The sequence below is a fragment of the Rhineura floridana genome, chromosome 20, assembly GCF_030035675.1.
Source record: "Rhineura floridana isolate rRhiFlo1 chromosome 20, rRhiFlo1.hap2, whole genome shotgun sequence".
NCBI lineage: Eukaryota > Metazoa > Chordata > Lepidosauria > Squamata > Rhineuridae > Rhineura > Rhineura floridana.
This window is the reverse complement of record NC_084499.1, coordinates 7,337,104-7,363,286: the sequence shown is the minus strand read 5'-3', so window position 1 is coordinate 7,363,286 and position 26,183 is coordinate 7,337,104. Positions and strand designations below refer to the sequence as shown.

Genomic DNA, 26,183 nt, shown 5'->3' with positions numbered 1-26,183 from the left:
TATGGAAGCCTCTTTGAGATCACCTGGTGATGAAAAGCGGCATACAAATATATTAAATAAATAAATAAATAAATTTTATTTTATTTGCATTTTAATAGGAAACTATTTCTCAAACCAATACACCCGGTATGGAGACCTTTGGTACTCCAGATGTTGCCAAACTACAACTCCCATCATCTCTGGCCTGGCCATGCTTCCTGGGGCTGTTCGGAAACCAAAACACAATCAACCTTTGATATTCTGAATTTTGTGATGCAATTCTCCAACCAAATTATATTATTGGTTGCAGAGAAATTGAAACTGACAGATTTGTCCATCTCTATTCTGCATGCAAGACAAATACTCTACCACTGAGCTACAGCCCTTCCCAAACAAACTGCATAATCAAAAACATTTGACTTACCGGAAGACCTTGGTCTCCTTTCAATCCAGGAAGCCCCATAACAAATGGAAAGAGAGTGGGCCCAACTGAGTCAAACAACTGATACCCGTCTGTGACAGCCAGCATTGTTAAATTAACATGCTGCACATTTGCTCTGAGAACAGGATAAAGAACTCCAAGAGTTGGCTTGGTGTATGGGACAGTAGCAGTGGTCAAATCCAGTTTCTTCAGTGCAGGCAGAGTTGTTAACTTCTTTGGTGCAGGGCTCTTGGTGACACTTTCCATCTTGCGCTTTAGGGTAACAGGATGGAGTCTATTCGGTGAACTCTTTGCCTTGTTCATCGTTGGCTTTGTGGTGCTCACTGCTGGAGAGGACTTGATGGTTTGGGTTTGGCTGGTCACCTTTTTGGTCTCTTTCCTCACCTCCTTCTTATTCACCACTACAGTGGAGCTCGTGGTTTGGTTTGGAAAGGTGGGAAGAACATTCTTCCTGGTAAGCGAATGAGATTTCTCCAAACCCAAACTGGAAGCAGAGCGAGACACCCCAAGGGCTAAGGTAGTAGTCCGATGAGCTACTCTGGAGAGCAGACGGCCTTCTGTGGTAGCCTGATGGAGTGTGTGGGCTGGCAGCTGTGCTTCAGTGTTGGGCAGAGTGGGAGACGATGCCACAATGGTCATGGCAGCTTTGGTGGTCAGCGACAGAGCTGGTGGCTTTGATGGCACAATGGTGGTGGATGCTGCCACTAGTCTCCTGTTCCTCTGAGGTGTGGTGGCCTTCAAGAGTGATGATGGAGGAAGCACAGTGGTCATGTTCTTCAAACCCACGAGCAAAAGGTCCAGCTGTGATGGTGTCATTTCAGAAGCTCTTGGGTCTTTGGGCAGTAGTGGGACCAGAGGTGGAAGATTCGGCCGGTAAGTATCCGCTTGCCTGCATTGTTTTTTCAGGTACTTACAGTAATTATGAGCTGCCTTGGCGGAAGGATAAATATCGAATTGGCAAAGGGCACCTTCAAACTGTACTGAGCGCTGATTGAGCTTCCCTAAGAGGAAGGACCCTTCCGGATCCAATGCCTCAACTTTTTTGTGATGCAAATCCGCATACATACTTTGCTTCCCACAAGATGTAAATAGGGTGACCGCCTGGCCTTGGAGGTTGATGGCCAAATGGTGCCATCGTCCATCATGGATATTATAATCAAAATAGACAGAGTGCTTGTGGCCAACATAAACTATAACCTTCCCAGGGATGAACTGCACCCCCAGTTGCAGTTTTTTCTTCTTGCCCTTGACAGTGAACAAAAAAGCACTGTTGACTCGATGGGAGCACAAACTCAGTACGAAAGCCAGGTCTGTGCCAAAGGCAGCAGGAATAACTGTGCTGACGGGCACTTCAATGCGCACTCGCTGGGTGAGGATGACCCCTGACTTGAAGGGAATAATTCCCTGAGGAACAGAGCGTGATGAAGAGCCCGGCAGCCTTGGTCCCATGCCGAGTCTCTGAAGAACGTCCACATCTGGAAAAAAATGGAGGAAGGACAACGTGAACATAAAGTGGTCAGGATCAAGGCAAGTTCTACACACAACATTTATAGCAGAGGAAGGCAACACGCTACCCTCCAGATGTTGTTCTTACAATTGTATCCAGTGCTAGTCCACCTCAGTGTAGACCCACTGAAATTAATGGGCATGACTAACTTAAGACCATCAATTTCAATGGGTCTACTCTGAGTATTTGGCTAAAACCCTTGGACTCCGTCTCCAATCAGTCCTATCTACCATGGCCATTGAACAAGGGGTTGGCCAGATCAAGGTGAGGAACCTGTGGCTCTCCAGATGATGTTGGAGTCCAGCTTGCATCAGCCCCCAGCCAACATGGCCAATGCTCAGGGATGATGGGAGATGGAGTCCAACAACTTCTGGAGAGCCACAGGTTCCCTGCTCCTGGACTAGATGACCTCCAAGGTCCCATTCTGATTCGAAGTTTACTTCTGATCCTAAATGTGCTTGGCATTGCACCTGAATTATCAGTGCCTGATCTCTCCCACTCTCCAGTGCAAGTAGTATAATATTGGTGTCACATGTTCCAATCTCTTCCTCCCCCCTCCACTAGCACCTAAGCCACTGCATTTGCACAGGTTGACGTTACAGCTTATGAAACGAAAGTGGAAAAGGCTATTTTTATGGGCTTTTCCAAAAAGAGAGCTCCCCCACTCTTACATATTTCATTAAATCTTCTATATTTCCAGAGCCAGCAAGAAAAAGCTACAAGCACAAATGAGAAGAAGCCGCCAATTTCAGTCAGGCTGACATCTTGTCATCTCCTCGGGCCAGAGAAGAGAGAGGAAAGAGCACCATTCCCTAATTTTGCAAAACTGTTGCAGTGCTTTTTTTTCAAAAGCAGGCAAAAGGCAATTAGATTCCCACTACCTCCCACTCACAAAGGGAACAGTTGGGAGTTGTAAGCTTTCATTTCCTTCCAAGAAAAACAGACTCCACAGCGGAGAAAATTGCAGATCCGTTTCAGGGTCAAGTGGAAGGAGCATGAAAATCTTCACTCATCTGCTTACGCTGAAGAGGATATGACTGATGGCTGCCACCAGTGTGATTTATTAATAGGCGTGTTTGCTCATGGATCAGTGACTCTCTCCTTGAGAGTATTGTTCCCTCAGAGAATGCAGTGATCTGCCAACCTCTCTCTTAAAAAAAGGCAGCCGCTCGTATTTGTCCTATGGAGACGGTGTTCTGCTGCAGTGGCCCTCCAGACATTGCTAGACTACAAATCCCATCATCCGTAGCCATTGGCCGTGCTGGGTGGGGCTGATGGGAGTCCTGCAACACCTGGAGGGCCATAGATTCCCATCGCTGTGCTACAACAGCATGTAACATGGAAGGGTTCCTGCACGTTTGCCTTTACAAACAGCTTGGAGACTTCAGCTGGTCCAAAATGAGGCAGCCAGAATTTTTTCTGGAGCTTAACAGTAGGAACATCGATCTTCCTCCAGCTGTATCAGCTACCTATTTATTCAGCTAGAAGGATGCTGTTTGCTGTCAGTTGTGCTGCCAAAGCTTTTTGCTGCTGTTTCGAGGGTTGCTTTGTGGATTGTTATAAATTTCATGTGCCTTTGTTATAAAACATTTTTACATATGCTTGTGCTCTTAAATACGGTGCCAGTTGCTTGGAGGCCTTTTTTGTTTTAGCTTCTTTCTTTTTGTTGCATAGGAACATAGGAAGCTACCTAATACTGATCCAGAACCACTGGTCCATCTAGCCCAGCATTGTTTACACTGACTGGCAGCAGCTCTTCAAGGTTTCAGGCAGGGGGTTGAACATGGGACCTTCTGCACGCAAAGCAGATGCTCTGCTACTGACCTATGGCACCTTACCCATATAACTTCCCACAAACATAAATAATATTGCAGACAAAACTATATTAACAGCCAGCAATCCTTTCCACACATCCCCTTCCATCTCCCTCACATCACTTCCAAACATAACCCCCCCCCCAAAAAAAGGAGGAGACTGAATCAGCTGCCTGTTTGAAATCAAAAGTGCTGGCCTTGTCCTTAAGCCCTAAACCAAGGCTGGGCAAAATGTGGCCCTCGGACTAAATTTCCAAAGCCCTCTGCAAGCAGTCAGGGGGTCCACCCAATTTTATCTCTGGCCATACCAACTAAGGCATTACCCCGGACCAATTACCCCAAAGGAATGCAGCCCTCAATAAATAAAAGTTTGCCTACCCCTGCCCTAAACAATTTTAAATCTGGTTAGGTTAAGGAATGCCCCCCTCCTAACATAGAACTCCATAAGCTTTGGCATTGGCTACAGAGGCCCAACTCACTGTATCTTCATCCTAGCTCTGAGGCAGGCACACACAAGAGGCAGGGACTTCTCCATGGTGGCTCTACAGCTCTAGACAACCCACCCAGCTGAGAGTCATCTGGCTCCCTTGTTACTGCCTTTTAAACAGAAATTAAACTATGGTGTGTGTGTGTTTTAATTTCAAGTGGGCTTTTAACTGGTGATTTCTTTAAAAAAATAACTTTGATTCATTGCTGTGTTAGATTAAATCATTTTAATTGGTTATGTTTTATAATACAGGTCACCAACCTTTTTGGGCCAGAGAGCACATTTGGAATTTTGAGAAAGCTCTGTAGGTGCCAGTCACAAAATAGCCACAAGGGGGGGGGGTGGCATACTCAAAATAGCTGCCATTGGAGGGGGTGTAGAATAGATTAAGCCAGTGCAAACACTCACAGAGCAGGAACAGCAAACAATCTCTCATGCATTATGGATTTTTGAGGCAATATTTATGGAGACCTTTCATGCACATCATAAAAGGTACTGGCAAGCACAGTGGTGCCCATGAGCATTGTGTTGGTGGCCCTTGCTTCTTGAAGCATCTTGGACATCTTGTTGAACATTTGGACTAAAACCCAGAGAGGATTTCACTGTCCCACTGACATGGAGCCATCAGCCACCATGGGTTATTGCCACATTTGTTGTATTGTGTTTTTCATTGACATGAACCACCCCAAGTTCTCTACAAGAAGAGGAGTGGGATGATGTTGATCATGATTATTACTATTATTATTACTCTCATGTGAGGCTGAGCATTTGTTTCACAGGCCTAATGCCAAACTAGAAACTTGTCAGCATTCTATAGTTCTGTTGGGGAAACATCAGTGAAAACTACAGTAAATTAACATGGCTATCCCCCAAAAAAAGAGCAAGCAAGCAAGCGACTGCTAAATATTTGGTTTTCCCTTTGGCAACTTTTGCATACAACGCAGACTAAAAAAAAAAGTTTGCTTCAGCGACTCCGCCAGATGTTCATCTCTTACGTGAGGGAAGTAATAAATTGGACAAGGAGGAGGGAAATGACATTTTTTTAAAAAATTGCTAACGGCACAGGTTCTGCCATTCTCTCTCCTTTGCAAAAATTGATAAGCAGACTCAGCTTCAAGGAACTCTCACTTTCTGTCTCTGCACCTCTTGTTTTCTACGTGTTTGGAAGCAGGAGTATGGATCTCAAAACACTTCAAAGGCCACTGTCACACTTTTATTAACTCCAGGGATTTTACTCTGTGAAGTGGGAGGCACAATGCAATGCAGGGATGGACACTTCTCCATCTTAGCTGTTGTTAATCTGGGACCCCAGAAGAACATTGACACTCATTTATTTTACCAAACGCTGCATAACATGCCAAACAACTGAACATCAGAAATGAAAATGGTGTAACCAAAAGGAGGGGGCATGAGCACCGAGGGAGGGAGGGGAGCTGGGAGGGGTGGGTGGGGAGGGAATAAGGGATTTTACTCTTTTATTGTAATAATGTGAAAACCCTAAAAACTATAGATGGAAAAAATCTCCAGGGAGATAAGGAGCAACAACGGTGTCATTACCCCTCACATACACTTTTGATGGAAAAGATGCAGAATAAAGCCACATACAACGGATGTAGTATGGCCTAAGGGTTAGAGCATGTTCCACAGAGGCTTTACCTGGTCCCCTTCCCCTGCTGAGATCAGGCTTGAAAGAATTATTGTAGCCAAAAGAATAATTCAGGGATTGGGAACCTTTTTCTGCTAAAGGCCCACATTCACCTCTGGGCAACCTTCCTGGGGCCACATGCAGCAGGGGGGTGGGGCCAGAGGCACAAGTGGGCGGAGCAATTCATATAAATTTTACCTTTCTACAGTAGGGTAGTTTCTTCACACACTCACATACACTCCTCCCTGTTCTCCATCCAGGCAACCAAGAAGCATTATCAGAGTCCAAGGATACATTCTAGTCAGGCAAAAACATTCAAGGCTGATGTGAAGCAAGGCTGAGAGGGGGTATAGCCTGGGGAGATTCCCAAGGGCCAAAAAAAGAAGCCTGGGGGGGCCGCATTTGGCCCCTGGGCCTGAGGCTCCCCACCCCAAAATAGTTCGCAGTGTTATGCTTGGTTGTGGCATATGCGTATTCTCTGGATGGCAAATCTGCTCACAGACCCAAAACCTTTGGCAACCCCCTTGATTAGAATGTCATCCTAGGCGGAGCAAGGCTTGGGGTTGAAACCTGGCTTCAAACCACAATGCTCGCTTGGGCAACACACTTTGGGTGCATCTAGACAGGGCTTAATATTGTCAGCAACCCACTGAGATATCACAAACAGGTCAACAGCAACAGGGTTTTTTAAAAAAAAAACTTATTTGATTCTCCCCCAGAAAAGGTAAATTGAGAAACAATATGGGCTGGCATTTTCAAGATAACGATGTTGAGTGGCTGCTGCAAAAAATTTGCATGCATAAGGACAACCTCACAGTACGCTCCTGTTGGGAAACACTCTTTCTCTCACCCTAATTTACTTCACAGGGATGTTGTGAGGAAAATATTCGGGGGGGAGGTGTAGGCTATCCCGACTACTTGGAGGACGGACAAAACTAAAATTAATAAATCAGTGTTAGTTCTCCAAGTTGCCAGAAATAGTCAGGGAAGTCCAGCATCAGTCTAGAGCACCCTTGGGTAACTACTAAGGCTCCATTACCCAGGCAAGGTCCACCATTGTGGCAATGCTTACCTAGATACCCCCACCACACCAGGCACCTGTGTCTCTCAGCCACCACTTATATTTCCCACAATGCACCAGAGCAACACTATGGCAGGGGTGTTATGGGAAATAAAAAAGCAGCTCAGACCCAGGCACCCAGATCAAATCCCAGCGCTGCTGCCTACCAGTACTAGATAATCCCACCAGGGCCCACTGGTGTAACAGATGGCCCACTGCAAGACTGTCTACCAAGGGCCCTCTTAAAGCTGGAGCCAGCCCTGAGGAGGAGAAGGGGGGAGACTCAAATCAGCAGGCCTGTTTCAGAGGCTCGAGCAACCTATCAAGAGGCTTAAAACTCTCCTTGCACAGGAAGATCATCAGATCTGTTCTGTATTTCTGTTTAAATGATAACAATTATTTCTAAATTTGCATCTATGCGTATAGATCCGCATGTGCAAATTTTATGCAAATCTGGGTTTTATTTTATTGGAGAAGTCCCTTCTACCCTCGGCCATGAAGCTCACTATGTGTCCTCACTGGTCAATCAACTTTGATCTCTCTCATCTCTGTAGCCTCTGTCATTATCTCACAAGTGGTCCACCTGGCTGCCAATCTTGCACCTGACTGGTTCTGTGGGTGGGACCCCCAGCCTAAACCCCATGCCTTGCAAAATCTTTGCAGTTTCCCTACCCCGGGAAAATACATAAGCCAACCGAAGTTAATTGTGTCAGTGTAGTGTGGTTGGGGGAGGGGTGTTTTTTTAAAAAACAACAACAGCAAATTCCATGCTAGGGATAATTAGGAAAGGTATTGAAAATAAAACAGCCGATATCATAATGCCGTTGTATAAATCTATAGTGAGGCAGCATTTGGAATACTGTGTACAGTTCTGGTCGCCTCATCTCAAAAAGGATATTATAGAGTTGGAAAAGGTTCAGAAGAGGGCAACCAGAATGATCAAGGGGATGGAGCGACTCCCTTACGAGGAAAGGTTGCAGCATTTGGGGCTTTTTAGTTTAGAGAAAAGGCGGGTCAGAGGAGACATGATAGAAGTGTATAAAATTATGCATGGCATTGAGAAAGTGGATAGAGAAAAGTTCTTCTCCCGCTCTCATAATACTAGAACTCGTGGACATTCAAAGAAGCTGAATGTTGGAAGATTCAGGACAGACAAAAGGAAGTACTTCTTTACTCAGCGCATAGTTAAACTATGGAATTTGCTCCCACAAGATGCAGTAATGGCCACCAGCTTGGATGGCTTTAAAAGAAGATTAGACAAATTCATGGAGGACAGGGCTATCAATGGCTACTAGCCGTGATGGCTGTGCTCTGCCCCCCTAGTCAGAGGCAGCATGCTTCTGAAAACCAGTTGCTGGAAGCCTCAGGAGGGGAGAGTGTTCTTGCACTCGGGTCCTGCTTGCGGGCTTCCCCCAGGCACCTGGTTGGCCACTGTGAGAACAGGATGCTGGACTAAATGGGCCACTGGCCTGATCCAGCAGGCTCTTCTTATGTTCTTATGTTCTTAACAACAACAACCTAGGCCCACAAATGGCTTCACTGCCATCCAGAAGGTCAACTATTCTCTGGCACCAGGGAACTGCCAACAACAGATGAAACCCGTTATGACATCGCTGGGCTGTCAGCCAAGTGGAAAGCTCTCAATGGCATCGTCATCAACAATAAGGGAAGACTAGCAAGCACACAGAACAACATGGCACAGTGGAGCATGTTCTCGTAGAACAAGCCATGCCATCCTTGCAAAAATGTGTATATTAGTCGAAACTGCCTGCAAAAATGTGTTCATTAGTAGATGTTGGCTCTAAAATGCTGGAGAATTTTCATTAATTTTTTTAAAATGACAAATCTCTGCAGAAATGTGGAGAAACGTGGAGAAAGAACAGCTTAAAAGGGAACTGTTGCTTAACCATGAAACACCTCAGGCTGGATCTTAAATAGGTGGAGGGTCCACCCCTTCCTGGCTCTCCATCAGGCCCTGATCTGGGTCCTTCCATGCGCTTCCCCGTCCTCTTGAGTAGCCTCACATGCAGCTAGCTGGGCACTTTGGTGGTGGCTCTGAAGCTCCTATCTGCCTCTGGGGCTCCTCTGCCCTTGTGGCCCTTCGGAGAGATGAGGGGGACTGTCTGAAAGCCAGCCAGGAATCCAGGCAGCTAGTGGCGGGGACGACCTTCCAGGCCTGGGGCAGGGTACTCAGAACCAATGGTCATTGGGAGTGTGGAGATCTCCTTGAGGCAGTGGAGGCTGGTCTTTTTGGGCAAGTGGGGCATGGCCTGACGAACCTTGGTCCGTCCTCACCCAGCCCCCCACCTTACATCCAGTCCAGGAGGCAGCCCTGCCTGTCCACTTCCTCCTCCTTAGTCTTGTCCTGCCCGAACTTGAAGAACTCAGACTCAGACACGGCTGTGTTTTTTTCTTATATTCTAATAAGAGACAGTTTCAATTCAGTGTGCTTCATGACCTCAGCATCTCTCTAGGACTAACTGGGCACTACTTTACGGCATTAAGTCGTTCACTCAGCAACTACTTCCCTGCCTCAGCTTAAGTAAGGCTGGGTGGGCACCCTACTTTCGTGTGCCAACTATCACAAGCAAAGACGCCGCCTCAACTGTGTCTCTTGAATCTCCCACCACATTTGCCTCCTGGCGCAAGGCAGAAGCTCCGTCACCGTCCTGCCTTCTCCCTCTGAGGGAGGGGGGCTGTCTGCTGGTGATGCGGGTGCAGGGAGAACAGAAGCGTAAGCCTGGGAAACAACCGGCTGGTCAGGTTGACTCTCCACAGGGGTATCTGGGCTTGCCGGGGTTGAACTGTCCACGTCCAGAGCTGGGGTGCCTTCTGGGTCCCACTCCTCACTCGGCCCTTTGGCGGCTTTGAACATCGCAATCTAGGTCCTCCTCCTTCGCTTCGTTCTCATCTGTCCATCCCCTCCCAGCAGGGCTCACAACATCATCCAACCCTCAGTGCCAACTCTCCCCCCACCACGGAGGCTTGGATTTGCCAGTGTATCCTTCATGGAACTCTCTCTCCACCTCAGGCACATGGACGTCTGACGCCACCTCCCAAGATCTTTCCTCTGGTCTAAAACTCCTCCAGTGGATCAAATACTGCAACTTTCCCCAAAGCCAACAGGAGCTGAGGATCTGCTCCACCATATATTCCTCTTGCCCGTCGACCATTACTGGTGGCATTGGGTGCCCAGTAGGGATTCGGTGGCTCTTCTGGTGTTAGCAACAAATGGTCAAACACTGGGTGAATCTTCATGGAGGTGGGCAAGCACAGATGGAATGCGACAGGGTTAATCTGTGCCTCTGCTTCAGACGGCCCTACCCTCCTAGCCTCTACTTTGTGACAAGGTGCATTCATTGGCAAATAACGTGTAGATAGCCATACTCTGTCTCCCACCTGTATCTCGGGGCCAGGCTGATGGTGCTGGTTGGCAACTCTCTTACAGGTGGCTTTAGCCCTTGCCAATTGCTCTTGCAACAGCTGCTGCATCACCTGCAACTCTTGCACAAACTCTGCCACTGCAAGTACTGCCAAGGTGGAGTTAGGAGTGGGGAAAGTGCGAGGGTGGTAGCCAAACGTGGCAAAAAAGGGAGTCTGCTGGGTAGAGGCATGCACAGAATTATTATAGGCAAACTCAGCCAGGGGCAATAAAGGCACCCAATTATCCTGATGATAATTGACATTAACAGTGGAGATACTGCTCATGGGTGGCGTTCACTTTCTCTGTTTGCCCATACGTCTGGGGGTGGTGTGATAAAGGCAGTTGTAATTCAATCTGTAGCAACTGCAACAGGATGCGCCAGAACCGGGCCGTGAACTAGGGGCTATAATCTGAGACCGGACTGGTTGGGAGACCGCGAAACCAGAAAATGTGTTGAATAAACAACTGTGCACTCTCTTGGACTGTTGGTACACCAGCACATAGAATGAAATGGGCCATCTTGTTGAAGGTGTCCACGACCACCAGAACAGTAGTTTTTCCAAGAGGCAGGTAGATCCGTGATAAAGTCCAGGGTTACCATCTGCCAGAGTTCCTTCAGCATGGGGAGTGGCTCCAGCAGCTCGGCCAGTCACCCAGGGACGTGCTTGGCTCTTATGCAAGTGGGACAGGATTGAACGTATCTCTCGACATCATGCTTTATTCTTGAGTACCAAAAATGGCATGTGATGGCCTGCAGTGTTTTGAATATCCCAAAATGCCCCATGGTCATGGCACCGTGGCATTGCTGTAGGACTTTGGCTCCAATCTCCCCGGAGGGCATGTACAGGGCTTCATAATGGTAGAGCAACCTCCCTCTTGGAGAAGCCCAGAGTGCAGTCCTGAGGGGCCTGCTATAGCTCACACATCCGCTTCTGAGTGAAAGGGTCTTGCTCCTGAGCAGCGTGCAGCTCCTCGATCCCCAGATCAGGACAGGCCACCACCACCAGCTTGTCTAGGGGTCTGATGTGGTGTAGTGGGAGCTCAGGTGGGGTTTCACTGTACTCAGACTCGCATGAAAGGGCATCGGCCCTGCCCTGCGGTCTTGAGCCTGGGGGACGTAATTGATGTGGAAATGAAACCTGGCAAAGAAGTGGGCCCAGTGCATTTTCCGTTGGTTCAGCTTACACGCCGTTTGTAGGTTCTCAAGGTTCTGATGGTCAGTGCAACTTCCACCTCGTGGCGGGCTCCTTCCAAGTGGTTTCAGCAGGTCTCGAACGGGTCTCGAATGGCTATAGCTCCTTCTCCAAGCTAGTCAGTTTTCAGGCAAAATAGGCACAGGGCAGCAGTCCATCCCCTTTTTCAGTGGGTTGTAACAACACTGCTCTGATGCCCATGTCTGAGGCATCTGATTTCACCACGAAAGGTCGTGGGCATTGGCATGCTGCAATATTGGTTCTGGGGAGAATAACTCTTTCAGGCACTCGAAGGCTAGCTGGGCTGCCTTGGACCACTGAAACAGCCCAGGGCCCTTGAAGCAGTCCGTCAGGGGGGCTGTCAAGTTAGAGAAAGCTGCAATGAACCATCTATAGTAGTTGGCAAACCCAAGGAACCGCTGCAAGTCCTTTATAGTCTGGGGGAGGTGCCAGGAGAGGATGCAGCACACCTTTCCTGGGTCCATCTCCACCTCTGCCGGCTGATACAATAACCTAGGAAGTCCAAAGTAGTTAGGTCAAACCCACACTTCTCCAGCTTAGCATACAGGTGATGCTCCCTTAGCCACTGCAACATAGCTCTCACGTGCATCTCCTGCTGCACTGGAGAGTCCAAGTAAATGAGGATGTCATCCAGATAAACAATCATGAAGCGATCTAGGTACTCCCAAAAGATGTCGTTCATAAAATGCTAGAAGACCGCTGGAGCATGTGATAGTCTGAAAGGCATGACCTGGTACTCAAAATGACCATACCCCATCTTAAAAGCTATTTTCCACTCATCCCCTTCCCAGATCCGGACCAGGTTAGAGGCTCCGCGAAGGCCCAGCTTAGTGTAGATCTTTGTCATGCATAGCCACTCTAGCATCTCGTTGATAAGGGGGAGGGGATAGCTGTTGGGGAAAGTGATTTTCTTCAGCTCCCAGTAGTCATGACAAGGATGAAATTCCCCAGTTTTTTTTTTTTACAAATAGTAAAGGAGCCCCAGCAGGAGACTTTGAGAGTTGAATGAACCCTTGCATCCAGGAAGTCTCTTAAAGCAGCCAACTCTGGCTTGGACAATGAATATATGCACCCAGAGGGAACTTGGGCCCCAGGGAGCAAGTCTATGGCACAGTCGTAGGACTTGTGGGGTGGCAACTGGTCAGCCTCCTTCTTCTCAAAGACATCCTGATAATCTTGGTAATTTGCAGGCAGGGGAGCCCCTTTGGGTGAGGGCAGGACAGCCACTGATGCTGTCACTGCTGCCTCAGTAGGCTGGCAGTGCCGTTTGCAATAGTCAGACTGCAACATCATAGTTGATTCCCCTCAAGAGATTGTAGGAACATGTTGCATCAACCAGATCATCCCCAGAATCACCAGGAATTGCACAGGGCAGCCAGGTAGAAGGACAGTCACTCTACATGCCCAGGTAGCTCGACCCACAACCTGCAGTTGCCTGGGTGACTGCTCCTGACATCAGGGACTGTCTGTCTATGGTTTCCATGGACATGGGAGTCTCGAACATGGTGACTGGGATGCCGTGTCATTCAGAAAAGTCCAAGTCCATAAAGTTACTGGATGCCCCTGAATCAACCATGGCAAACACTTGGACGCTTTGGACTGAGGACAAGCCTAGATGGATTGGCAGGTATAAAGCGGACTTTGGCAGGATAGAGCCAACTTGGGGTCCCTGACTTACCATTGCGAGGTGTCCTGCCTTCCCACAATAGAGACACAACCCCTCTCTGCAATGCTTCTCTTTCTCTGCCTCTGTCAGTGCAGCTACACTCTCCCTATCTGCATAGATTCCACCCCTGACTGGGTGGAGGTTCCCATGCTGGGTGAGAAGCACGTGCAAGGGAGTGGAGTGTGAGGCAAGGCGAGGGCCACCTCAGCCTTGTGTTCTAGATGACGACCTTCCAGTCTGCTGTCTATCTGCAGGCACAGCTGGACGAGCTCTGATAATGTGTCTGGTAGCAGAGTTTGTGCCAATTCATAGAAGAACTTGCTGCTGAGGCTGTTATGGTACAATATGGTATATTGGTACATCAAAGTGGACTCATTCCAGTCCATCTCTTGGGCCAGGATGCAAAAAGTGTTGGTATAAGTCCTGACAGAGTTCTTGCCCTGACGCAGGGTTCCCAGTTGGCGGGCCACAGTGGCCTTCCGTTGGGAGTCCCGAACGATTTCCACCATGGCCTCAACAAAGTTATCATACTGGGCTAGCATGGGGTCATTCCAAAGCAACAGAGGTGTTGCCCACTGGGCAGCCTCCTCTTCCAGGAGGCTGATGACAAAGGCCACTTTCAAGGAGTCATTGGGGAAATCCAACTGCCACACGCAGATGTAAAGCTCACACTGAACAACGAATGTGGCAAGCTGCTCTTTCTTCCCACTGTAACGCAGGGGCAAACCCACGGGCATCTTGACACGGGGTGCAGACACTGGCAGGGCTGGGGTATCCCTCTGCTTCAAGGCTGACACTTGATTCCCAAGCTGAGTCACGTGCAGATGCAAGGTCTGATTCTCCGTTCAGAGGGTCTGGGTCTCAGCTCAGTGTTTCTGGACATCATCTAGCACAGTCTCAAAGGCTCTTTGATAGTCCGCTCCTGGCCCGCTGCTCGCTTCCATGTCAGTCATGGGGTCGCCGGGTGGAGGAGGTGGTGGCTGAGTCAACTGTCCTGCCTGAACTCGAAGAACTCAGACATGGCTGAATTTTTTTTCTTTTATTGTAGTAAAAGAAAGTTTCAATTCAGTGCACTTCATGACTCTATGGCTTACTCAGAATTCAGCATTTCTCTTGGTCTACCTAGACACAACTTCGCTGCATTAAGACATTGACTCAGCACCTACTTGCTCCCCTCTCTCGGCTTAATTAAGGCTGGGTGGGCACCTTACTTGATTGTGCTAACTGTCACTGTTGGGAACACACGTGCAGACAAAGACTCCATCTCAATTATGTCTATTGAATTTCCTGCTGCATTTCCCTCCTGGCGCAAGGCAAAGGCGGAGCCCCCATCATCATTGCACCTTCACCCTAGAGGGAGGAGGGCTGCCTGTGGGTGACGTGGGCACAGGGAGAGGAGAAAGTCTGGCTGGGAAACAACTGGCTGGTCAGGTTGACTCTCCACAGGGATATCTGGAGCTGCTGGGGTTGAGCTGTCAGAGTCCAGAGCTGGGGGACCTTCTGAGTCCAACTCCCCGCCCGGTCCTTCACCGGCTCAACCATATCTATCTGTCTGTCTGTCTGTCTATCCATACACACACACATACACACATATATACAGTTTTGAAAGCAACAAACAAAACCACACCCAAGCTTGCTCTGGATCCCTTAATCACCTCAAAATATATGCACGTAAGTTTGATAACAAAACAGAGGTTTTTATTTTACTAACAAAATGTTTCAGCTTCTGCCTTCATCAACTGCTAACATACAAATGCTGTTATAGTACCAAGGTGGCAGTTATAGAGCTTTGAGGATGGAATGCTCAGAGGGGCTTCATTTGCAGAAGCTAAGTGATGCTGGTACTGTCCTCCAGGTTCAGGCCATGTGGTGCCAATGCGTCCAGAGAGTATATCCAAGAGTTCTCCCTTTTGGTCAATGCTGCTGGATCTGTTGGCATCTCTAGAGCTGTTATAGAAAAGTCCAACAGGCTGTGGTCCTCAATGTTGAAATGTTTTGCAACTGGTTGCTCCACTTTTTTTGTCAAGATTGCCGACTTGTGGTTCCTGAAGCGCATGCGTAGGTCAGTTGTGGTTTTTCCTACGTATTGGATATGACATCCTGCTCTTTTGCATTCAATGACATAAGTTATATTGCAGGACCTGCAGGTGATGTTCTGTTTGATGTAATAGGTCCTGCCTGACCTAGTGCTTGTGAAAGTGGCTGTCTCCCTGAGGTACACACAGGTGATACAGCATTTGGAGTGACAAGGATGAGACCCTGGATTGGTGACAGGTGGCTTAAGCACTGCTCTCACCAATAGTCTGTGCTAATTAGGAGGCTGGCGAAATGCTACAACAGGAGGCCTGCTGACGGTTCTAGCAAGATGTTCAGAGTTTGCCAGCAATGGGTAGCTATCCCTGATTGCTTGGTGGTAGTTAGGAGATGCTGGATGGAAATCTACCACAAATGGAATCCGTTGCTCTCTGCTCTTTGACACCTCAGTATGATGGAGGAGGTTTTATCTGGACAAAATGGAGGCTTGGTGGATGTTGCAATCAATAATATGTGGAGGATATCCTCTCAGAAGAAGGTGTTCTTTAAGTTCACTGATCCTTCTCTGGTATTTATCTTCAGTGTTGCAAATAAGTTTGATTCTTAGAGCTAAGCTATACACCATGTTCTTCTTTATATGCCTAGGATGGCAGGATTTCCAATTTAAATAGCTGTGGACATCAGTGGGTTTGCTGTAGAGATCAGTGGCTATCTTGTTGTTTTCAATGGTGAGAAGGACATCCAGAAAAGGGATGTGCAGATTGTCATTTGTACTATTAAATGTAAACTTAATAGATGGATGGATAGAGTCGATGTAATTTTAAAATTGTTCTAAACTCTCTTTACCATTCGTCCAGACCATAAAGACGTCGTCAATGTATCGCCACCATGTAAGTGGTTTGTTGATGGCCTTTTTGAGGATCTCCTGTTCCAGTTTACCCATAAAGAGATTCGCATACACACACATCTATAGAGAATGTGTGATATGGTTGTATTCAATTAAGTTCTACTCAGAGTAAGCCCACAGAAATTAATGAACCTAAGTTGGTCATGTATATTAATTTCAACAAGTCTACTCTCAATAGAACTAACACTGAGTGCAACCCATACACATTATGATACCTGAGATATGTGTTTTCAGGACCCACCCTATTCCAGTGACTGTAATTTGTTTTAACTACTTTTAATATTGAATTTCAAATGGTTGTAATCCACCCCTGGACCTGCTGGTGAAGAGCAGGAAATAAATAAATATAATAATAAAATAATTAGCATATACAAATTGTATGCAAATGTGTGCTCTCGTTCACCCTCTTTTGGGGTGAAGCATCTCCTCTGTTTTGGCCATGCACAAACGGCCACTTCACCCACAACCATGTATAGCGATGATACACATTTTCTTTTGCCCAAGTCCAGGGGGCTGGACTCAGTGACCTTGTAGGCCTCTTCCAACTCTACTGTCCTACGATTCTATGAGTCACGTGAGAAAGGAGCATGGCGGCACTTCAAGTCCTGCCCCTGATGTCACATCTTTACACACAGGTGCTGGCGTGTTGACTGCAGTTATGCGGGAAAGAAGATCAACACATGAGCAGGAGGTCCATGTTACTGGGACACCTGATCGTGCAAGCGCCCTGATAACGCGGAGCCGCTACTCACAAACAGGAACTCGCATCCTGGATTTTCTTCGTGTGCAATAAATGGGTGTGGGAGAAACTGACATATGATATCAGGGCAAAGCTAAAAGGGTGGCCATGCTCCATTCTCTACACACATATTCTTCTACACATGAGTAAGGCACAAGCAGTGCTTTTGAGTAGCAGCTATTCCGTGGTAAATAGCAGCACAACAAGATCCATTATGAGATTAGACATTCCATTAGATCAGGGGCTGCCAAAATGGTGCCCACGAGCACCAAGGGACCCCTGAGGTCTTCACCTGGTACCCAAGAAGCGTCTGAGCTCCTCCCTTACTCACTGCCCCCTTCGTCATGAGGGGATAAGAGTGGCCGCCTTTTTTCTCCCTTGAAAAGTACATAGAGCCGAAGGATGAAGTTGGAAGAGCGGTGCTGTTTCCCGCTTCCTCTTTCAGCTGCATGTTTTTCAACGCTTATTTATTTATTTATTACAATGATATACCGCCCCATAGCCAAAGCTCTCTTTAAAAACATTAAAAACAAACATACAACTTTTAAAATACAAAAAAACAATTTAAAAACACAATTTTAAAAAAAAAAATTAAAAATTCGTAGGTGAATTCTATGGGATCTGACATTTATAGCAATCAAAGCTTTTCTGGTTGTTCTTTCTCTCTTTCCGTCTCTCAGCGGGGAGGGTTGATCTGGAGGAGGGGATGGAGTCCATGGCATGTGCTCAAAAATCCAAATGTGCCCAGGGGCCTAGAAAGGTTGGTGGCTCCTGTATTAAATAATTAGGCAAGGACGGCTAACCTGTGGCCTTCCGGGTATTTGTTGAACTACAGCTGCCATCATCCCTGGCCATTGGCTACGGTGGCTGGGAACTGATGGGAGTTGTAGTGCAAGACATCTGGAGGGTCACATTGTGTTTACCTCTCCTTTACAGTTTTGTATTTCCCTTGAGTGCTTCCAGCAGAAAGGCAACCAACAATTTGTTTTATAAATCAGTGGTAAAGAGACCAGACTAAGCTTTCCCTCCCCAATGCTCACTCTCCATCCCCTACCAAGGACAGGGGACATGGCAGGGGTGGGGGAAGGACCCTCACAAGTGAAATTTACCTTCAGGACTTCCCTGTGTGAATCCTAGGAAACAGGTAAGATAGAAAATGGTCCAGAGACAAGGGAATCCCCTAAAAAAGAGAAAAATAAAAATTACTTCAGTTTCAAAATATATAAAAACAGACATTTGCAACAATAGGCCACCAGCTACAGACAAGGGAAAAAAGGTTAACAAGTGAAACCTGTAACATAAATGGTCAGAAATCAGCCATTGGTGGACTGGATTCTCCCACTATCAGGTAGGATTGCCAAGTTCAGGGCCTGAGACTGATCCTGTATCTTTAGGAGAAGAGAAAGTCAGCCAAGTGCAGGTGTTCTTGCAACAGTGTAATGAGAAAAACCACAAGGTGGAATTCTCCCTTCCCCCTGCACAACTTTTAAAGATACAGAAGACCTCTTGGCTGCCAGGCCCAGCCTCCAACAGGTCTTCTATATCTTTAAAAGTTGTGCAGGGGGAGGGGAGAATTCCACCTTGTGTTTTTTCCCATTATAGTGTTGCAAGAACACCTGCACTTGGCTGACTCTCTCTTCTCCTAAAGATACAGGATCAGTTTCAGGCCATGAACCTGGCAACCCTATTCAGCTCTGATCATGCCTCTTGCTTGCATGGAGGGAGGACAGAGAGGGATGTGTGAATGTGTGTAGAAATGAGCTGATTGTACTAGGAGACCCCTATTTCCCCTCACAGATCTACAGTTTTACAGCCCTCTGAGAACCACTGAGGGAATTGTAAATCTGTGAGGGGAATAGGGAGTCTCCTAACAACTCTTAGCACCCTTCACAAACTGCACTTCCCAAGATTCTTTGGGGGAAGCCGTGACTGTTTAAAGTGGTATACTTTAAATGTATGATATGGATGCAGCCTGTGTGGGTTGTTCTGGGATACCCTCCCTTTGTTCACCCTTTCCAAAAGCTGCAGACCTCTCTTCCAGGAGCCTCCATCCACTCCCCACCCAAAGGACTAATCCGGTCCAGATCAGTTTATCTTCAGCAACACTGATGCATCAGGTGAGCAAATGGAAGCTGCCTTACACCACTGGTCTGTCTAGTCTAGCATTGTCTACTTAGGGGTAGCCAACATAGCTCCCTCCAGATATCATGGGACTACAGTTCCCATCATCCCCAACCATTGGCTATGGCAGCTGGATGTTGATGGGAGTTGTAGTGCAAGACATTGGGAAGGCCCCAATTTGAAGGAGGCTGCCAAGCGGGCTGCTTCCCAAATTCTCTTCTAGCCAACAAAACACACTTCAGGGAAGTTTCAACATGACTTGAGTTCTGCAGAAATAAAACAGGCAGTAAGAAAGGGGGATGCCGAACAGATTCCAACTGGCATTTCCTTGTTGCTGCTGTTGTAGGCAGCCAGTACCAGATGAGACTGAAACAGGAATGAGAGCCAAAACTTCAGAGGAAAGGGGGGGAAATGCTTGGGAGAAACTCTGGCAAAACAAAAACCCTCATCCCATTTTCATGGAAAAGACAAATATGGCTTCCAATTATCAAACCTGTAGCTAGCAGGGGCAAATTATTACAATGGTGTTTAAGTTATTTTTATCTCATATCAGCTCCCTTCATCCCTGACCATTGGCCATGCTGGCTGGGCGTGATGGGAGTTGGAGTCCAAGAACGTCTGGAGATTTCCCCCTCCTAAGAAGAAGCATCCCCCATTCTCTGGAGGGAATGCCTCTTCTAAACAGAAACATTCTTCCATGCAGTAGGGGATACTACTCCTTGCAGCAGGGATGGGGAACCTGCGACCTTCCAGATGTTGCTGTACCACAGTTCCCATCATCCCTGACCGCTAGGCATGCTGGCTGGGGCTGATGGGAGTTGAAGTCCAATGACATCTGGAAGGCCTGCTTTATGAGAGATGTTAACTTTCCATCCCAGGGGTGGGGAATCAGACACAGGCAGCAGGCCAGATCCTTATTTTCCCCACAACCACCCCGTGTACCAAGCTTGACAAGTGGTTATCAGCTGATTCTTGGCACTTCCAAAGCTGATCAGTGCTGCCTGCAAACCCTCTTTTTGGTCCTTCCATGTCTTTCCTGCCCCATGCTTGATTTCATATATGGCACCACATGTAGGAACAGGTGGGTGTGGCTTGACCAGAATGGTCTTGCAGGCCAAATGGGGAAGCCTGGTAGGCCTAATTAGGCCCATAGGCTGGAGGTTCCCTACCCGTGGTTTATCCTCCACCTGCACACTTCAACCCACTCACAGCCATGCAACTGGAGGTTCGAGCGATCAGCACGTCTACAAGAGCTCATTCAAGGACTAAGCTAGATGCGATGCAGGAGACAGGTGGTGCATCTCCCAACAGTTCCTGCTTTTGCATTAATACATCCATGGCTGGTTCCAAATTTGATCAGAGCAACTGCAAGTGCAGGCGTATAGCCCAGGTGGGAAATTATTACTTTTTCAATAAAAATTATTCTATCTTCATCCCATTTCCCCTGCTGTTCCCCAAGTGACTTTCCCTTCCATAGAGAAAAGGAGCAGACTTTCCATTTCCTTTGCTCCAAGGAGAAAAGCTGCTGGGGTGTAGTTTTGACCCTGAAAACAGCAGTCACGGAAAGGGCCAAGCACATCCTCTCCTTCACCACCAGTGAAATTCCAAGATGGTTGTATCAAATTCAGGGTCTCCCAGAGCCACATTAAAATAAAGACACAAACTGTTGGGAGATGTTTCATGTATTTCCTGTGTTGTGCCTACCTTGACCAGAAATTTCACTCTGCTGTGATAGGTTAGTGTCAGGATGTGCCTTGGCAAGAAGGAGGGCGCAGTGGTAACAGTTCCCAGACTCTTAAAGTTGTTTTCAAAACATGCTGCTATGTTTTTTTGGGAGTGGGGGGAACCTATTGTTTAATTTGGTATTTTAATTTTCATATTACATAGTTTGTTGTATCTGTATCTACTGTATCTGTTATTTTTGTAAACCATTACAGACTGTCTTGGCATTAGGCAGCATATAAATATATGGAATAAATAAACATCTGCTGGTGATCCTCCAGCTCTGGATATCCTGCATAAAGCAAGGGGTTGGCTAGATGACCTACAAGGAACCCGTGAACTCTTATGATTGAAATTTAAACAGAGGCTGGGAGGCCATCTGCATTAAGGCATCTGATTGGCCATTGCAAGAACAGGATGTTGGACAAGATGGGCCATATGGCTCCTTCGGATATTCTTAGCCATCTGTCTAGACACCCTCCTGCACAACTGGAACAAACTTTCCAAAGAGTCGACTCAACAAAATGATGAAAGATGGGCAAATGTTCATAAGCGATATAATTTCAGAAACCAATGAATGTTTATGACATCATGAAGAGAGGGGCTTAAGATAGAACTCCACTCCCAAGGGTCTTGTTGTGGTTTTTAATAAAAATAAACTCTTTGCTGCTGTTCCTGTTCCACATTTATCAAGGCTTAGTTTTCACTGAGGTGGTCAACCTATGGCTGGCCTGAAAGACTACAGATTACAGGTTTGTGGTACACACACACAAACACACACAATTTAGTGCATTTTCTAACAAAACACACTCCCTCTGCATAGAAAACTACACGCACACAGTGTGACTTTATTACATTTCACTCTTGCCTTTCCTCCAAGGAGCTCAAGATGGCATAGTTCTTCTTCCCTCATTTTATCCTCTTCTGTGAGGTAGGCTAAGCTGAGAGATAGTGACCGGCCCGAGGCCATCCAGTGGCCTTCACGCTGAGTGAGGATTGACCCCCGGTCTCCCAGCGTCTAGCCTGACACTCTGACCACTGCACCACACTGGCTCTTTTGTATTCAGAAGGAGACTCCCCTTGAAACTTCAGGATCCTATTTCTTTATCAAGAGGAATAGATGTAAATATATGTAGCATTCTCCACAAATGGGTGGATCCTATATCCCTCCCTGATACTTTGTCCCCCTCCCCCATGCAGGTGCACCACAGCCACCCAAAGAGGACCTGCCCACATAGTTTTGAACAGAGCTTGGAAAAGTTAGTTTTTTTGAACTACAACTCCCATCAGCCCCAGCCAGCATGGCCACTGGATTGGGCTGATGGGAGTTGCAGTTCAAAAAAGTAACTTTTCCAAGCTCTGGTTCTGAAGATGGGGAAGAGCCGTAGATCAGTGGCAGAGCATCTGCCTTGCATGTGGAAGGTCCCAGGCTCAGTCCCCAGCAGCTCCAGATAGGGCTGGGGAAGATCCCTGGAGAGCCGCTGTCAGTCAGTGTGGACATTACTGAGCTAGAGGGGCCAATGGTCTGTGTGTGTGTGTGTGTTTTCTCTAATGCCAGCCATCCACCTGTTCCCCCTCCCTGCCCCCTTCCCTGCTAAATCTTAAGATGCCTTTTCCAGTTCAATCCCCTCCCTGCCCCCCTCTCTTGACAGCTGCCAGAGCCGGCTCAAGAGCCGGGCAGGTGTTTCCCCTGCAAAAAGCTGACGCCCATCTCCTGAAAAAAGAAGGCGGCAGCTAGGCCTGGGCAAAAAGGCTGGGCAAGTAATTATCAAGGCTTCCAGACATGCTGAAGCCAAGCCTGGGCAAACGGAAATGTTGCAGCGTGCATGTATTTTTATTTTCCTTTCAACTAACACACACACACACACGGGTACCTTAATGTAGAGTTAGTCGGTCACAGACAGGCTCACTTAATGTGTCAAATGGGCATTTAAAAAAAGAAGATTCCCCACCACCCGCTAGTATATAGGATAGTGCTTGGTGAACCCTGATTGGCTTGTGGGGTCAGCTAACAGTTTTCAGGCCAGTACTAAAAGCCCAAGTGCAGCCTTGGCTCACAGAGTTTAATCAGCCTGGTTCGACAGGGCACCAGAGCATTGGTGGCACAGGAACCAAGACACCAGAAGGTGAAGATCCTGGTTTGGTATGTCAAAATTAGATACTGATGTTATAGATACGTTGATTTTATGGTTTGTTCATTTCTAATGTATTATATTTGTGTTACTGGAGAACTGGAAGAATAATAAAAGATGTAAAATGAATAAAATAAAATGAAATCCAATCATAAAAAGAAAGAGAAGCTTATGCTGATGTCACTAGCGCATGTGGACGTGATGTTGTATCCAATGTCAGTCCTGCTCAGAGTAGATCCATTCAAATCAAAGTACCCCAGTTAGCCATGTCCTCTAATTTCAATGGATCCACTCTGACATTGGACACAGTCCACTGGAAGCTGCCTTACACCAGGTCAGACGACTCATGCATCAAGCCAAGCATTGTCTGCTCTGACTATCAGCTGCTCTCCAAGATCTCGGATAGACGTTTTTCCTGTGACCTGATCTCTTTAACTAGAGGTGCTCTCTGTCTCACACAGAGGTCTTTCCCAGGTGCACTCCCTCAAAACAGAAGGGCTATCACTCAGTAGCAGAGCACCTGCTTTGCATGCAGAAAGTCCCAGATTCAATCCCAGCATCTCTAGGTAGGGATGGGTAAAGACTCCTCTCTGAAGCCCTGGAGTGTTTCTGTCCATGCAGATAATACTGAACTCAACAGGCCAATGGTCTGACTCGGTATAATGCAGCTTCCTAAGTTCCTAATTCAGCCCTTTATTCAGGACCATGAGGACTGGAATCTTACTTTATGTTTAGCAGAAGGGCCATAGTTTAGCAGTAGAGCATCTGCTTTGCATGCAGAAGGTCCCAGCTTCAACCTAACACATGATCTATCCAGCCTGCCCACTATGGTCTATTGCAGACATCTTCAACCTGGTGATATCCAGATGTTGCCAGACTACAACTCCCATCAAATCTGTCCAGCATGGCCAATGGTCAAGGAAGATGGGAGCTGTAGTTCAAAACATCTGGAGGGTGCTGATGGAGCTTAGTCTACTCTGACTGACAGCTCTCCAATGCAGAGGATCTTACAACTTCTGGAGATTTAACTTGAGACCTTCCGCATGCAAAGCAAATGCTCTACCACTGAGTTTTGTTCCATCTAATCCCGCATTGCCCCCTACTCTGACTGGCAGCAGAGGTTTTCCCCAGCCTGCCAATCAGACTCTTTAATAGGAAAAGCCAAACGTTGACTTCTGCACTCTACCACTGAGCTACAGATACTCCTAATGACGCCTTACACTGAGTCAGTCCATCAGACTCAGTACTGAGTACAGGACTCTCACTAGCAGCAGCTCTCCAGGACATTCCCAGCCGCGCCTGCAGACTGAACCTGGGACTTTCAGAGCAGATGCTCTCCACGGAACCACTCTGTCCCTTCCCAACAAGAGTCGCACATGGGGGAGAGAAGTTTTAGGTTTTGCAAGCTAGGATTTTCTTACCCACTTATCCCTTCCCCTCCACCACGCCCCCTTCTTCACAGGCTGACCTTGTCTGATGCCTCTGCAGCAGGATCCCCGTTTAGGATTGCTGTCCCTCTCCTCACCCCTTCCAGCAACAATGAAGAAGCCCCAAAGCTCAGCTCCAACAAATCACTATCCATCTCCAAAAACACAAGCCAGCAGGCTTAATCCTTCGCTACCTCCCCCTCCTCTCCTCCTGAAGGCAGATCAAGGTGCCTAAAAAATTCTCCTATATGACACACACACACACATATATATATAATATGTGTGTGTGTTGCTTTCAAAACTATATATATATATATATATTAGATAAATTAACATGATGAGGGGTGGGGAGAGTTCCAAGTTTAATTAATTTTTAAGTCTATCTACTTAATATTCCAAGAGGGGCACCTTCATTGGGTGGTTCTACATCTATAGATTTGACTATTCCAATTTTAAGTCTAGAAAAGAGGCAGAAGCATCAAAGAGGAGCAACTCTTCCAGCCCTTGCCCCGCCCACCCCCAGAAGCTGCTCTATTCAAAAGGAGGGAGCTCAATTCCAGTATCACATGCACACAGACAAAGATCTCCCCATCTTCAGACCTTGCATCTCTACCTGTTCTCAAAGATGAAGTGAGCTAATGTTAGACTCCAGGACTGGGGGTCTTCCAGGCCTCGCTGCCTGCCCACCCTCTTTAGATGGCAACATGTTCTGTCCCAAAGTCTTACCCTGATGGCACCCCTGTCTGTAATCTCTCTCTCTCTCTCTCTCTCATACACACACACACACACACACAACACCTCTCTGTCACAGACACAAAAACACTCACACACACTTTTTCTTTCACACTCTCACACAGTCACTTCCTCTTTCTCTCACACACTTTCTCTCTCTGTCTCTCTCTCTCTCTCACACACACACACACACGGTCTCTCTCACACACACACACTCGTCCGCCCGCCGGCCGCTGCCCTTCCCAGCTCCACTTGGGGGCTTCCTGCTCACCGCCGGCTCCTCGCTGCTGCGGCCGCTGCTCTGAGTCTGGAGAGGGCTCTCAAGTCCAGCTTCATCACGTTCTAGTGCATGCTTTCGCCCTGATCCCTCAGAAAGCTGCCTTGCGGGCGCATCCTTCGCCCTCGATCCCGCCGGCCCGCTCGCTTCCCTCCGAGAGGGGCTCTTCAGTTCCGCAGCTGCGCCGCCGGCGGCGCGTCCTCGCCTCTCCGCTCCTCCTCGCGCCCTCGCGCCGCTCTTCTTCGCCGGAGTGCCCTGGTCGCTGGCGGAGGACGGCTGAAGCCCATTAAGTCTCCGAGCGCGGCGGGTGCCTTGAGGAGAAAAGAGGGGAGGGGAGAGCGGAGAAGCGGCACGTTGGGAACCGAAGCGCCCCCCGCATGATCGCCGGACGGCCGGGCTGGCTCGGCTCGGGTCGCCTGCCCAGGATGAGCCCTCGCGCGCCTCGCCTTTCTCCACCCACCCCCAACCCTCTTTTTTTTTAAAGGGGGTCCTTAGTTCGGAGGGGAAGGGCGACCTCCCCTTCCTTGCTCATGCAGGGACCGGTGGCTCCCCTGAGTTGGACGCGCTGCCTTTTTTGCAGCTACAGATGCTGCTGTTTCTTCCGCCACAAGGAACTCGCTTCTGGACTTTGGAAAGAGGAAAAAGGAAGATTTGGAGTAATGGGGGGGGGAGCTCGTTTTTTTAGGGGGGGGGAGAACAAAAAGTCGCTCCGTACAGCTGCTCTTCTTTGCTGCCCTCTAGTGTGGATACGGAGGAAGAACGCTTGACCGCTTCTTGGGGAAGTGGGAAAGATTTTAAAAGTTATATAGATAACCTTTAAAATCGTTCCTTGATTGCAGCTATATATATATATA

General features: G+C 47.7%; 1 protein-coding gene across 2 annotated transcripts in view; it reads right to left on the bottom strand.

Moving 5' to 3' along the window:
• COL27A1 (collagen type XXVII alpha 1 chain) overlaps positions 1-25,959 on the bottom strand; it is a 376,750-nt gene extending 350,791 nt beyond the window's left edge. For both annotated transcript variants that reach the window (XM_061603994.1, XM_061603995.1), the window contains exons 1-3: positions 25,324-25,959; positions 18,028-18,098; positions 404-1,896 (exon numbers count right to left, since the gene is read on the bottom strand). In XM_061603994.1, the coding sequence (XP_061459978.1) occupies positions 404-1,896; positions 18,028-18,098; positions 25,324-25,388 (1,629 nt within the window). In that variant the 5' untranslated portion in view covers positions 25,389-25,959. The remainder of the gene's footprint in view (positions 1-403; positions 1,897-18,027; positions 18,099-25,323) is intronic.
• Positions 25,960-26,183: the final 224 nt, after the last annotated feature.